Here is a 14,521-nt window from a genome sequence, read left to right as displayed (position 1 = left end):
ATCAGTTTCTCTCCAAACAAATCATTTTCTCTCTCCTGTCTGATCTGTAAATGAGACTGAAAATTGATCAAACTACGTTTGAAGAGAAACTAGTCTTTTTTAGCCTCTTGTCTAAAAGCCCACGTTTGGACTAAAGTTGTTCGGGTCAAACAGAACATTTTATGATGCTTCTTCTATTGTCCTTATGTTTAACATTCCTGACGACAATTTCGATCCATACTTAACAATTCAAGCTGATTCTGAAGTTAAAAAAAAAGTCTGATTTGCGACATCAAGAAGATTTTGGAAGCACTGTAAAGAGAAAAACAAAACAAAAAAAGTCTAAATCTTTTAATTGCAAGCCCTTGTTAAATAAAACTGTATTAAACACTGACTAACTAACACTATAATGCGAACCAGGGCCTTTACAGTGTAACTACTGCAGCTGTGATGCTCCTGATGTCTTTCTAACACATGATGGAAGGTGAGATAGTTCTGTCTGTACTGTGGGAGTAACACTGCTATAGCTGTGTTTTACCGTACAATCAGATCAAAGCTGCCTCTCTGTGATTGTCTTTCAAATGATGTGAAGGGGATTCTTTTGAGAACATGGAATTTAAAAATTGGACACATCGGTGTTGATGCACAGAAATTCATTCATTAACAGACATTTGAGAAGTACTTGGATAGATGACGTATTTTTCCTATTTCTGTTTGCTTCTGAAGGTAACATGACTTTGAAGCTGGGTAATGCTGCTTGCTGACTTCAGTGACCTTCAGCTCAAGCACGCTTGGGTTATGCAGCAAAGGAAGCCACCTCTTAATGGCTGAAAAAAACCAATAACAATGTTTCTGGAGCGGCCTAGTCAAAGTCCAGTCTTGAATTCAATTGAGATTATGTGGGAGTCTGATCATACTCAAACACCCTCCAACGCAGCTGATTAAAAACTATTCTGCAAAGAGGAGCAGGCGATAGTTCCTCCAGAGTGATAAATAAGACTTTTCAACGGTTATCACAAATGATTGACTGCAGCTAATTTTTAGAATGTGATAAACAGGCAAAAACAGAAGAAACCGTTGAGGTGGCAGATTTTTTCTTTGCAAACAAAGAAGGCCTGACATGTGCATAAAAAATAAATAAGTAACTGAAATACCACTGACACCTACATATTCAGAAAATTCTCATTTTTTCATTGCGCACAGGTCTGACTAAAAGCTCATCCACAGCTTAATCGCTACCAGATTTAGGGTCCGTTCCAGTTTTTATCCGGGCAGCGCCGCGAGTCTTCTCTGCCCAGTTTCCTACACGCAAGACACATGTCAGACCCGATCGGGTTGCACAGTCTGAGGCGGAAATCTACAGAGACCAGTTCATTTGCAACGCCATACTGAAGCAACTCTGTGCAGAGTTCAGCGGGGTTCAGGCTGTTAAAGGCTTAAACAAAGGGTAGGTAGGAGGGATGTGATGCATGGATAAAACTATGATTGCCTATATCTGGAATGAAAATGAAGGGCTTCAGCGCTGCAGAAAGATGTTGCCACCTGCACCTAATCTGCCTGGAAGGAAAACATACATACAGCACGTCATTCAGTGTGTAGGTAAGGTGCATTTACACAACAGACACTCTACAGGGTGGCTGGATTAATCAGTGCATAATATATGGTGTCTCTACGTGAAGCGGTTAGAAGCACGTATCTCATCCTGCAGCAACAAAAGGGCCTCTGGCTTCCCGGAGGAGTCTTGTCTCTGATTGGCTTCTAATATGAACAACATTCAGCTGGCCTGAGTGGAATTACAGCGACAGAGAGGGGTCCAAAAAATGCAGAGGTCTTCCTCATGAGAACACCGTCTGTGCTTCTCAGTCCTGCTGCGGCAGCCCCTGCTCCCCTGGATTATATTTCCTCCTCATTCCCTCTTTCCTTTCTGCACACCCATTTCTGGTGGTACCTTCCTGTAATACTCTTTTAAAGAGTTCCTTGAGCAAAACAAGTTGTGAGTAGGATATGCACTTAAAAGGTGAGCTTAAAGTAAATAGAATGTTCTTGAAATGAATGCATTTTCCTAAAATAAGAACAGTTCATCTCCATCATCTTATTTTAAGTGCAGGATATCTAATTATCTTATTTTAGGGGTAAAAATACTCATTCCGTTGTCAAATAGTCTTATTTAGCTGCTCAAATCAAGAAAAAATACATTCATTTCAAGAAGATTTTACTCACTTTTAGTTTCCTTTTTGCAGTGTGAAAGTTTAATAGGCAAGGTTAATACAAAGGGTGGGTTCAAAACCCTGAGATGTGGCTCACCTTGCAGGATGCCCTTCCATAAGCCTGATTTTCTGTGTATTTGCACATTTCTGTGTATTTGAGGTGGAATGAGCTGCAAATAAGAACATATTCTCTTACATCACAGCTTATAGCACTAAAGTTGCTATCTGATTAGCTGATTCCTATTGGACTCTAATTTAAAGACCTACAACAATGTTTTTAAGAAACCTTGAATGCATAAGGTTGCTCAAACCTGAACTGTATAATGTTACACTAGACAGAGACTTGTTACAACACAAGTTGTCTTTATCCATCCATCCATCATTGGGCTCACTTGAGTAGGATATGAACTAGCAAATTGGCCCATTATGCAGCAGATTGTCCACATGTTGCATGATGGCTCCACATTAATGCAGAACATCTAAAGGTTAAACGTTGAGCAGTTCAATTTGTTCACTGCAAAAAGGAAACAAAAAAAAAATGAACGTTTTCTTGAAATGAGTGTATATGTCCATGATTTGAGCAGGTGAGTTTAAATTTTGCCCACATGCAGAACACACTCGGTAAACAGGAAGCGGTTTAAAGATGTTTATTAAACAGACAGAGAGGATAACAAGGGAACGAGAGGATTTGTCTCGATGTGAAGGAGACGAGGAGAGGAGCACGAGTGGGACGCGCCCAATCACTGAACACGGGAACCAGGCCGGGGGAAGCGGAGCAGAGGAACAGACTCAGCACTTGCCAGACGGTGATGGAAGCTGGTGACTGAGTGACCGATGGGCGAGAGCTTAAGCAGGGTCCGAGCAGCGCCGGTGGGAGCAGTGATCCGTGGACAGCTGGAGGAACCAGGGAGATCCGATGAGCTCTTCAGCCCGGCTTGGTAAAACCAAGTGAGCATGAGGGGACATCTGGAGCAGGATCCAGAACAGTGAGAACCAGAGGACTTGACTTGAGACGTCAGGACACGATAGAACGCTCGGAGAGGGATCCAGAACGTGAGGCAACCTGGGAGACACAGGAAACAAGGATTAGCGCTGGAAACAGGTAAGCTGTCGTGAGACAGTGGCCACCGGGGCGTACCACAACAGTTAACACTCTGGCGTCCTCCTGCTGTCCACGCGCAGTTCTTATAGTACGGCCGAACGCTGCTGAACAAGCCGCAGGTGTTCGCGCCCCCGCCCACCTGTCAACTGCAGTCACCCGCAGAGAGAGCAGAGAAGGAAGAACAGGTAGAAACTGCACGGCTCTGCCTGCTGAGTCCTGACACTCATATCCATCATCTTATTTCAAGTGCAGTATATCTAATAATCTTATTTTAGGGGTCAAAATATTCACTCCATTGGCAGATAATCTTATTTACCTGCTCAGATCAGGGACAAATACTTACTATTAGTTCCCTTTTTGCAGTGTTTTCCGCAGTGCGTGTTTTAGATCCAGCTAAGACCTTAAAGGCTTCCCAACTGGGTTTACTGATAAAGGTTTATTTAGTAAACCCCATCCAAGAAGCCCTATCCATGCTCATGTCCATTTAGTAGATTTCCTCCCTGAGCAACATTCATGTGGAGTCCACACACCCCTGTTGGCTGGGTACTTATGGCATATAGGCTAAAAAGCAGCTTAACAACAATGAACCCCAACTTTCCTTGACTTTTTACAATGAACCACTGCTGTCTTTAATTCTGGATATTCTACAAGTTGTATTCAGTAGTATCCAGAATGTTTTACTGACTATTGAGAAATGTAGAAAACGCCACAAAAATGTCATTTTCTGACCTTTAGCTTTGATTGGACCTGGTTTAACCATATCAAAGGAAAGTTAGTATTTACTGGTTGAAATACAAACACTTTCAAGTTTACATCTGAATAAACCCTTTTGATTTAAACTGCAAGCTTCTTCAGCTAAGTAAATGATATCCTTTCAAACTAATCCATACTGGTAAAAGTCAAATTAGGTGCACCTGGTGTAATCTCAACTTCCATCTAAAGCCTCTCCGGGTACTGCGGTTTCACAGGATATCCACTCACAGTTGAGCAATATGTTTAGTACCCAAAAGCTATAGTTGGCTTTCGACATTTTCTGGTTCACATGCAGACAAGCGACATATGGAGCTGGCACATCTACAACAGGTCTTGGTGGCATCATGTGTGAGTTTTACAGTGAGTGAAGCATCGGACAGCCTCCTTTAACCCTAACAAATGGTGACCGTGACATGTGTATGAGGCATCTTCTGTGCCGAATGACTGTCAGAACCTCCAGCTACTGCCTGTAAAACGTCACCTGACTCCTGATACAACCACGGACGCCCTCTGGTGGCTGGTCTTTGCTAACTCCTTGCAAAATCGAGCGATTAACATCTCTGTTGTCGGTCTGCATGTATAGAAAATGACCTCCAAATACGACAATAGCTTCTGAAAAACAAATGACCGCCAACTCAGGGATTTAGGACATATGTCTAGAAATATTTTTAAGAATTTTGCACTTTACATGGGCATGTAAATTAGCCCAGATTTAGTCTACAGCAGGACAGTAGGTTCAGTTGAATCCAGAAATCATACACAAAGCTTTCTTCAAAGACGAGAAGAAGATTTATGGGACAAAATATCTGGTTACTATAATGCTCTACTCTCAATTCTTCATGGTTAGAGTATAGAATTATAGAAATGCAAATAAAAAAAGAAAATGGAACCATAGACAAATAGACACCTTAATGAACTAATGCTGTGGTCAATTCAATTATAGATTTGAGTTAAATTTTACATGAATCGACCTTTGCTTTTAGTGCCAGCGCTGTGCTTTCCATCTTAGTGGTAGTATGAGCCATTTGAAATAAGCCAGAAATGAGGTGCCTAAAGTACAGCAGTCTTCTCTCCCTCTTTTATTCCCTCCCCAAAGCAATAGAAATACCAGAAACTTTCCTCCCCTCAACAAATCTTTTTTCCCCCTTCCTTCTCCTCCTCCTACTCTCTCCCTCCTCCCTGGCTCTCCCACCTTTCTCCCTTCCATCCTTCTATCTCAGTCTCTCAGTTAAGGTCAGATAGGTGTGCTGTTCAGTCCTGCAGAAATCTGGCTTCTCTCTCTCAGAATGTCTTGGACTCGAGCGTTTGTCTTCTCTTTGCTCTCCATCCTCCTCCTCATAGCCTGTAAGTACCTCGGCAGAATCTTAGAATCAACATCGTATCGCCTTTAGCATAAATCGTAATAATTCTGATTTCAGTTAATTTTGTTTTTAGTTGGGACTTTACAAACGCAGACATGAATCAATATTTTCGTGTCAATTGTTTCAAATACAGCAAGTTGAGAAATTATTTTATTTATTTATATATTCTTTTTTTTTCTTTTTTTTTACAAATGAGTCAGGCAACATTGAAATAAGTGCTATTTGTGCAGACATTGTAACCATAGAATGTAAATGTAGAGTAGTAGGCACAGAATATAATAAAAATGGCCAATATAGATTTAAAATGTGATGCACTGCATTGGAACACGTTGGATTTCGGATGATTTGTTGCTGCTGAATGGTGCACGATAACCCTACCAAGAAAGGAAACAGCACAAATAAAGTGCCAACTCACATATTTCTGCTGTGGGACTTTTCTTTAAAATCCAGAACAACACAAGGATACTGGGCTGAGTTGGCTTCCTTTGCCACTTCTTATCCCCTTGTCTTCTCCTGGTGTTGCTATTTTCTACATTACCACAACTCTCTGGGTACCCGCCGCCATGATGCCCAATGATTTAAATTGATCTACTCTGATTGTGGCCTAGTCTGCTGGAGCAGACTAACAATGAACTGGTTACCAGTATTCATTAATACCAAGATTTTCAGGTGTAAAACTGTCAGAAAAAATGTCTGTATTTGTATTTCGAATTTTTTTCCAGAGAAAGTAAAAGATTCACAAATACCCATGGTGTAGAAACTGCACAGCGCCACCTATCACTCTCATTGGCGCAGTTGTTCAAATGGCAACTGCTCATTGGCAAGCAATGTACGGCAAGTTCGTCAGTCAGCAGACTTGACAAACTTTCTGGCTGGCTACATGAGCAGATAGCCTGACCAAAGAACGGGCTAATTTCAGACGGGACGCAGAGCTGTCAAACCGCAGACAGGGGGCGGTAGTTGTTACCATTCTTATACTTGTGTTACTCTATAACAGTGCGTCTCAATTAGTGGAGCGTGAAATTGGACGTTTTTAAAATCCAATATGAGCAGCGGCTTTATCGATGTACTGTTGTTTTTGTTTTCTGGTAGTTTGTTGGTTAAATCAGTCACAGCTGTGTGAACATGATCCTTTAGTTCGAAAGCATAAAATGCTGCTAACTTCTATGCTAATAATAGCTAGCCTTGGCTCTGAAGAAAACAACAAAAAAAATCCCACTAGTTTTCCTATTGTCTGTACAATAAGGTTATACCCATCTCATTTATAGACTTTGGGGATTTTATGCTAACAAAATGTAATTTAGACGAATCAATTAAAAAAGTAACATTTTTAGAGTAAGACTAGACATAGAGTAGTTAACTGCTTGGTTAATGACGAGGCCGTGCGAGGACCCCCTTCCATGTTAGACCGGGTGGGTACAGTACCTCCACGGCCCCCACGTTGAAGACTTTAGCTTTAGATCATTAGCAATCAAGGTGGGTATAAAGAGACACTGAAGTCTGTGCATAAAGCGACCAAAATTGCAACAGTATAAAGCTGTAAAGGAACAAAGTAACCACCCCAGCTCAGTTAGTACCAATGATAGCCCGTACATCTGATGATTGTTGAAACTTGTAGTTGAGAACTGGGCATTCCTTGTGTAATTAGTGTAAGCACTGGAGATTTCTAATACGGTACATGTCAACTTAAAGGGCTATTTCACTTTGTGTTTAGGAAAGCTGGACTGTATTTGATCAACGCTAGTCTAAATTGTTCATAGTGTAAAATGGTAATGGTAAAATGGAACTGGATTAATTCCCACAGAACAGAGATCCTTTCAAACACAGTTGGAGATTTGGAACAATGAACATATATGTTAGTCGCTTTGATTTTCTGTTCATTTTATGATCACCTTAGATGGCGAAAAATATGAAAACTACTATATAGACTGCTCAAACCGGGCCAGATTGTTCCACTCTGAACAATGATTGATGAGCAATCACTGATTTGTTCTCTTCCCTCCAGTCTCCAGTGTGGTGAAAAGCTCCGTAGTACGAGATGACTCCAAACCCGCAGATGCTCCAGGTACCGTCTGCTCAACCTTTACCTTGATAGCTCCCAATGTTTATGTAATTTTAATCATGTGGCCTTTGGCTTTTAGGAGCCAGACGGCAGGTATTCATGGCTGAATCGGATGCGTCAAACTTTTTCAAACGCCGCAGTCGTCGTTCACCAAAGTACTACGCTGAGCTCCAAGGTAGTTAAAGAAAACTCTCTTTTAACCATGCCTGACACCACAATGGCCAAAAAACAATAGGATAAAAGGTTTGGTTGGGTTCTTTGATCTATTTTTGGTGTTAGTTATTGTGGCATGCCCTTATGTAGCCGCAGTAGTAGTTAAGGCCTAAATGAGACACCTTTGGCCTCTCTTTAAGAAGCTGAGATAGCGTGTGGAAGTGGATTTATTGGCATGTGGTCGGCCCGGGACGATGACGTGGTTTGTTTTGACTGGGAGCTGTCAAAGTTCAGGAGGAACAACACGTGCTCCACTAGCTGTGCAGTCGGAGACAAAGGCAGCTCTTGAATGCGAGTCTTACAGAGACTCACACAAGCTGGAGGCGGCAGAAGGAGTCACAGGGTACTGTGGAGCAGGTTTTGTTCCTTTAAGTTTCTCGGGACCAAAAGTTCTCTCTTCCATAAGCACCACCAAATATGTCAGCTCACCCTCAAAGCTGAAACACGTGTAGACAGTCTTGCTGCCGTTATATTGAGCAGAGAATTTCTTAGCAACTGAAAATATTCTAGACATTTCGAGACTTCGTGTCAATCCAGCGTAGGAAAGTCTCCAGCTGTCATCTCCTCATTTTCACCCAGGTACAAAATATTGAAGAATCCTCCCTCACTTTTCTTATTTTCTCCCTCCAAGTATCCAGACCTTACTGTAATCTTTTTTAGGTGTTTAGAATTTGTTAGTTTTTAAACTTTTTGTTTGAGATCATTGTTTTGTTTTTTTCACCTTTAAAAAGTCTGATACCTCTCACTAGTGAATAACACAGGAATAAAACGGCTCCCAAATTTAAGAAATTAACCAATTTTGTGTTGTTTTTTTTTTGAAAAAAAATGAGCCTCATGGGCAATGAGCCCATGAGGCTCATTGCCCAGGGTGGCACATCATAATCTGTCAGCTGGGCCTAGAACAAGTGTAACACATGTCTGTATGTCCAGTTAATAGGGTGTAGGGATCCTACAGTACAAGCACATTAGCTGTATACCACAGTTCAGGCTGAGTCTAAACTAAATACTTAAGCCTGGCCTTAAAATCAGCAACGTCGTGCCAACGTCAAGAGGCAATTTGTTCCAGAGTCTAGGCCAGCAACTGAGAAGGCCTGATTGTTTGAAACAGCTCGTGACTTGTAAAATCTTTACTGCCATACTGTAGAAACCTTTTGTGACACAAGCCAAATTTTTCAAGTTGGAAGTATTGGTGGGTTACAAAACAAGTCAAACCTAAAATTTAACACCTTATATATCTTTTTATTGTTACCTCCATGCATTAATGAAACAAGCAAGGTAGTCTGATTTTTGTAGCCAAGGGATCTGTAAATTGTTTGGATGTTTGATTGTTAGACATCTAAAATTTGAGGTTCCGGGGCCACAAGTGGCTCCCACAATGTCTCCTACTAACTTTGTTAAAAGTGCTAAAGAATCAACAAATGTTTTGTGATATAAAGATAAGAATGGAAGCTGGTTTTAAGCTGTTTTTCACCTTTTTTCATGGAATAACTGCATTAAATTCCCACAACTGTAATGTGTTTTATTTTTTTAACTATAATGTGTTCCATTTTTCATGTCATTACATTACATCACTCTGCAGAAACATCAACATTCGTAAGACGTACATATATTCATCCTTTTTCCAAAAGTTTTATGTTTTTCTTTGTCTTAAAATCTTAAAACATATATAAAATGGCATTTATAAAAAAAACGGCAAGGGATTCTCCATATAGGCATGTCCAATAAATTAGAATACTATTTGAAAAGAGCATTTATTTTGATAACTTATTTCACTAAATGAAACATATTATATAGATGAATCACACAGACTGATGCTTTCAAGCCCTCGCAGAGTTAACCATGATGATTTTTGTACGTAAAGCTAAAAAAAAAATCAATAACTGACATTTAAGAGTAGAATGTTGCATCAATCAAACCAATACAAAACATTTTTACAGTAATACATAAATGTGGCCTTAATGAAAAGTATGTTTAATACCAGCTTCAAGGTTGCAAAGTGCATAAAATAAGGCAGGTAAATGTACTAAAACTCATTTATTATTTACTTTGGGTCAAGACGATCAAAGCTGGCCCAGATACTTCAGGTTAGATGTTTTTTGAACAAATATTCACAAATTGCCAAATTGAGTTAGACTTCACATTTCCTGCAGATGCATCCAAGGTTTTATCCACCTTTCAGCTGCTGCTGCTGGAGCAGTGTAAAAAATCCCTCCGCCGCATGCATGGATGACAATGAGTTTTAAAAGCCACCATTATACGAAACCTGCAGGCAAAACTGGCCCCTGACAGGAAAATTCAGGAGCTGACCGTTTAGTGAGTATGATGTTGAAAAAGAAAGACCAACTCAAAGCAGGGCAGTGGGGGTCTTTGTGTGCTTTTTGTTATGAAAGTCTAAAATGTTGATTTTTCTCCACGACAGCTGAGCAGCAAATGAAGCGAGCTGCCAGCGAGCGACGCAGGGAGTATAACGAGGAACAGAGGAACGAATACGAGAACTACGTTGAGGAGGATCGCGATGGTGAGACCTGGATTTACACACTTGATCGCCAGTTACGGTGCCTTGTAAAATCATTTCTTCCACTTGAAATTTTGTAACCATACAAAAGCAAACCTCCCAGCATTATATTGTAACTATATGTGGCTGACCAACACAAAGTAGGACAGTTGTAAAGAGTCTGGAGACTGAGATCATGACCCGCTCTTCTGCAGAAAAAGGCCTCAAGTTTATTCCAGATCGGGACTTTGACTGGGCCATTCTAGCTCTGACTGTGTAGGGTCGTCATCCTGCTGGATGTTGAAGCTCGGCCTGAGTCTTAGGTGTTTTACAGCCTCTCAGAGGTTTTCTTCTAGGATTGCCTCCATCCATCATCCTATCAAGCCAGCTTCTCCCACAGCATCATGCTATCCCTGCCATTTTGGACATTTAGAATGGTGCGTTAACACTGATGTACAGTGTTAGTGTTTGAGAGCCAGGAGTTTCTGCAACAGCTTCATCTACATCTAAATTTCATTGAGAGGAACAAAGATCTAATGATGTGGGGGCTCCAGCAACTCAATTCAATTCAATTCAATTTTATTTATATAGCGCCAAATCATGAAACATGTCATCTCAAGGCACTTTACAAAGTTAAGTTCAATCATATTATACAGATTGGGTCAGATTATACAGATTGGTCAAAAATGTCCTATATAAGGGAACCAGTTGATTGCATCAAAGTCCTAAGAAGCAGCATTCACTCCTGGAGAAGCGTCGAGCCACAGGGAGAGTAGTCTGCATTGTACATGGCTTTGCTGCAATACCTCATACTGAGCAAGCATGAAGCGACAGTGGGAAGAAAAACTCCCCATTAACGGGAAGGAAACCCTCCGGCAGAACCGGGCTCAGTATGAACGGTCATCTGCCTCGACCGACTGGGGGTTACAGTCAAATTACAACAAATGCAGAAACCACCTTTACTGGTCTCTCAATAAAGTTGATATACTGGAACCGTCACATAACCTGCTGGTTCTTCACCATATATAGCATTTTGCATTTAGACTCAAATAGGTAATCTTATCTGATCAGAGACAATTCTTCCATATGCTAGCTGTGTCCTCCACATGGCTCATGGTATACAGCAATCAAGATTTATAGTATCTTTAAATAATGATTTTCTTCTTGCCACACCTTCATGAAAAAGGCCTCATTAGTGGAGTGCACAACTGATATTCTCCCTGACACCGAGCATCACCTGAGCTGGCAGCTCTTCCAGAGTTACCACTGAACTGTTGGTTACTTTTCTGATTAATGCTCTCCTGGCCCGCTCAATTTAGGTACCTCATCCTCTTTCCTGGTTCAAACAGACTATGAAATCAAATCTAACATCAATTTGCCTGCAAACGCTGATTGAAGCTGATTCAGTTGAGAGTCGCTAAACTCAAGCTCAGGCACGTTAAATCCAGCAGGTACCCTCTAAAAACCCAACGCTTTCGCAACACTGTTGAACAAAGAACACATCAAGACCCAGCTTCAGTTGGGACTTGGAGAGGATGACCCTCCGGAACCACAGGAGGACGCCTGGGACACCGCACGCAGTCAAAGTGTCTATTTGTGGTCCACCCAAAGCTGACAATCATCCCCGCGGTGGCCAGTAAGCTGTGATATGGTTGCACTCACAGTTTCTAAACTAAGAACTAATTACCATAAAAATGTGATCTGGCTTCTTACGCGGTATGTTCAGGGAGGTTTGAGAGGAAAACAAAAAGATGGCTGCCAGTTCAATTTATGTGTAACCATTAGGGAATTATTTTTAGCTGTCTTCTGAAGAGGCAATGCCATAAACAAGAGATGAAAAGAGAGATATTTTCAAAATCCTTGTGTGTTGTCTACCATTTTTATATGAATATCGTCAACAATTGCCTCATACCCTTTTTGATATTTTTGTTGTAAAGTCTTAAAAGTGTTAAATCGTACTTTTGAAACAAAAGCCTTGTCAGGCAAGAAAGCAATATCTGAGACTTGCCAGTGCCCCTGTCTAGAATACCAATATATGATTAAAAATGCAAAAAACGTTAAAAGAAGGCTGTGGTAGAAAACCAAAATTGCCACCTGTGTAGGCAAGAATAGTAGCGTGAGTAGCTAAGTAGAAGGCAAGCATCACTACCAAGGCCAAGTCTGGCACTTCTGGTATACCAGCATCTTAAAGTAGACACATAAAGAGAGCATAATGCTGGTCTCTGGATACCATCAAAAGAAGACGATCCATCACTAAAGCTAGCACACTAAAGCTTACCAGCCTTTTAAAGATCAGATGTTCAGAAAACACGTTTAGATTGGTCACTCCTAAATGGGTTTCCTCTACATACTGAACAGAAATTCTTCACAATACAATTTGAGGTCTGTGAAACCTTTACTCTATATGAAGAAACATGCATAAAATAGTATTTTCAAAGCTTCTTTGGTATTAGAAGTAATGTGGACTGAGTAATGCATTTAAAGCACAACACAAAACCTGGACTGAATTAGTCTACACTGATTGGATTGTTTGAATCCCATCCATCCATCCATCCATCCATTTTCCAAACCGCTTTATCCCTCATGGGGTCACGGGGGTGCTGGTGCCTATCTCCAGCGTTCACTGGGCGAGAGGCAGGGTACACCCTGGACAGGTCACCAGTCTGTCGCAGGGCTAAAAAACTCAAAATCTAAAAAACTCAAAAGTGTGCTGGGTATTATTTTATTTATTATTATTTTCCAGGACACCTTTCAAGCAAAGTGATGTTTTGTAAAAAAAATATTTTTAAGTGCTAATCTTTACCGTTAGGGTTAGGTTCTAGAATGAGAATGGGTCTCCGGGGAAGTTCAGAATTCAAGGTGAGAATTGATTTAGCAATTACAACCTGGCTTATTCTGGCAGGCGGAGTTTGCTAAAAAATGACTTTAAAAAAATACCTGTCAAACTTTCCCACAAATCATTTTTAGCTGGTAAATAAAACCATGGGCTAAACTGCAGTTGTTTCCATGGAGATGGTAGCTTTCCCGCCGTTTTGGTAGTCAAGCTCTGAGAAATCTATCAACTGGAAACATGCCAGCAGTGATGAAACATGTTTAAATCTAAACAGTTGTACAACTAAATGGCTAATATGGCTCATGGTTCATGGATTATGCTCTTCATAAACATCTTTTTATTTCTCAGAAACACTGACATTATGGGCCTGAAAAATGCTAACTAACAAACTAACGTTAGCTACAATGCTACTAGCTGCAGTAACTTATGGATGTCTTTTTTCTCAACAGAAATAAATGAGAGGACGAGGGCGATGAACGAGCAGCTGCGAGAGTATCACTATGATGGTCTCTATCCTCGCTTCCACTGGTTCCACTGAACACATGCTGAGGCACGAAGATTCTCCCTATAGGCTTCTGAAAGCCAATTTAGCCCCGTTGACTTTATTCTGCATCAAAGGCAAATGCCTGACACTATGAGGCAAGCGCTAAACTTATTCATGTATGTCTATACATGTGTATTTTACTAACCGATATTTCCATACATTTGATGTTGCGCAATATATCTGAGTCAAGCGCATTTTCTATGGGAAGCTAAATGGTTTGCAATCTTTTTTATATGTTTTCATGTGTACATACTATAGGAAATACACAATGCCACTTTTTATTGCTTTATGTATGTGAGTTTAAAGAACATCATGTATCCAAGTTGAAAATGAATAAAGACCAGTTTCCATCAGTTTACCTAGCCTCCACAATGTTTGGTATGTAGAGAATCCAGAGGGAGGGAGGGGTGGTGGGGAATGAAATAAAAATATGAAGCCAGCTGCTGAAGTTCTCAGGATGGATTCCAGGATGAATCCCAGAATATGGAGTGGAAAAAATCTGACACATGCTGGATGAAAGAGACAGACGGTGTAAGAAGGTGGAAAAAAAACCCTAAGAAGGAGAAGAAAACTGAAGTGGTGAGGCGTGACTCTCTCCAAAGCTTTTTCTGCCCTGTAAGACCATGAATGCCGGGGTTCTGTTTTCTTAAGCTGATGTGCATCAACTTGAAGAGTTGAATTAGCAGTAGTGCTGCCAACACAGAGCGTTTGCCGATTTAAAGCAACAATTCAGTCTTCCAAGAAAAACCCATCCCACACAGAGCCATCTGAGCCTGAAAGGTCTTTTCTTTACTAGACTAGATTTATCCTTTTCATAGTAACTATTGTATTCAGATTTTTTTACTTTATTTTAGCAACAGATGTGCTGCCACTAGATTAAAAAAATCTTTACAATGTAAAAAAAAAAAGAAAAAGCTGAACACATTGCACTTCAAACCTAATAAGTTATTACATTTGAAGTACTCTCTGCAAC

General features: G+C 40.6%; 1 protein-coding gene across 2 annotated transcripts; it reads left to right on the top strand.

Moving 5' to 3' along the window:
• The first annotated feature begins 1,371 nt into the window (after positions 1 to 1,371).
• ucmaa (upper zone of growth plate and cartilage matrix associated a) lies at positions 1,372 to 13,906 on the top strand. Of its 2 annotated transcripts, XM_012851490.3 has the most exons (6): positions 1,372 to 1,578; positions 5,262 to 5,385; positions 7,408 to 7,467; positions 7,544 to 7,639; positions 10,097 to 10,195; positions 13,454 to 13,906. In XM_012851490.3, the coding sequence occupies exons 2-6, from the start codon at positions 5,328 to 5,330 to the stop codon at positions 13,540 to 13,542; spliced, it is 402 nt and encodes a 133-aa protein (XP_012706944.2). In that variant the 5' UTR covers positions 1,372 to 1,578; positions 5,262 to 5,327; the 3' UTR covers positions 13,543 to 13,906. The 2 variants fall into 2 exon arrangements, with proteins under 2 accessions (XP_012706944.2, XP_036005220.1); XM_036149327.1 differs by lacking the exon at positions 1,372 to 1,578 and having other exon boundaries at positions 5,238 to 5,385.
• Positions 13,907 to 14,521: the final 615 nt, after the last annotated feature.

The sequence above is a fragment of the Fundulus heteroclitus genome, chromosome 17, assembly GCF_011125445.2.
Source record: "Fundulus heteroclitus isolate FHET01 chromosome 17, MU-UCD_Fhet_4.1, whole genome shotgun sequence".
Classification (NCBI taxonomy): domain Eukaryota; kingdom Metazoa; phylum Chordata; class Actinopteri; order Cyprinodontiformes; family Fundulidae; genus Fundulus; species Fundulus heteroclitus.
Note: the sequence above shows the minus strand (reverse complement) of the source record. Positions and strands in the feature narration are given on the sequence as shown.

Excerpts from the sequence above, each read along its gene's own strand:
- ucmaa (XM_012851490.3), top strand. The coding sequence starts at position 5,328 with ATGTCTTGGACTCGAGCGTTTGTCTTCTCTTTGCTCTCCATCCTCCTC. Across the intron at positions 5,386-7,407 it reads CATCCTCCTCCTCATAGCCT|TCTCCAGTGTGGTGAAAAGC; the intron begins GTAAGTACCTCG and ends TCTTCCCTCCAG. Across the intron at positions 10,196-13,453 it reads CGTTGAGGAGGATCGCGATG|AAATAAATGAGAGGACGAGG; the intron begins GTGAGACCTGGA and ends TTTTCTCAACAG.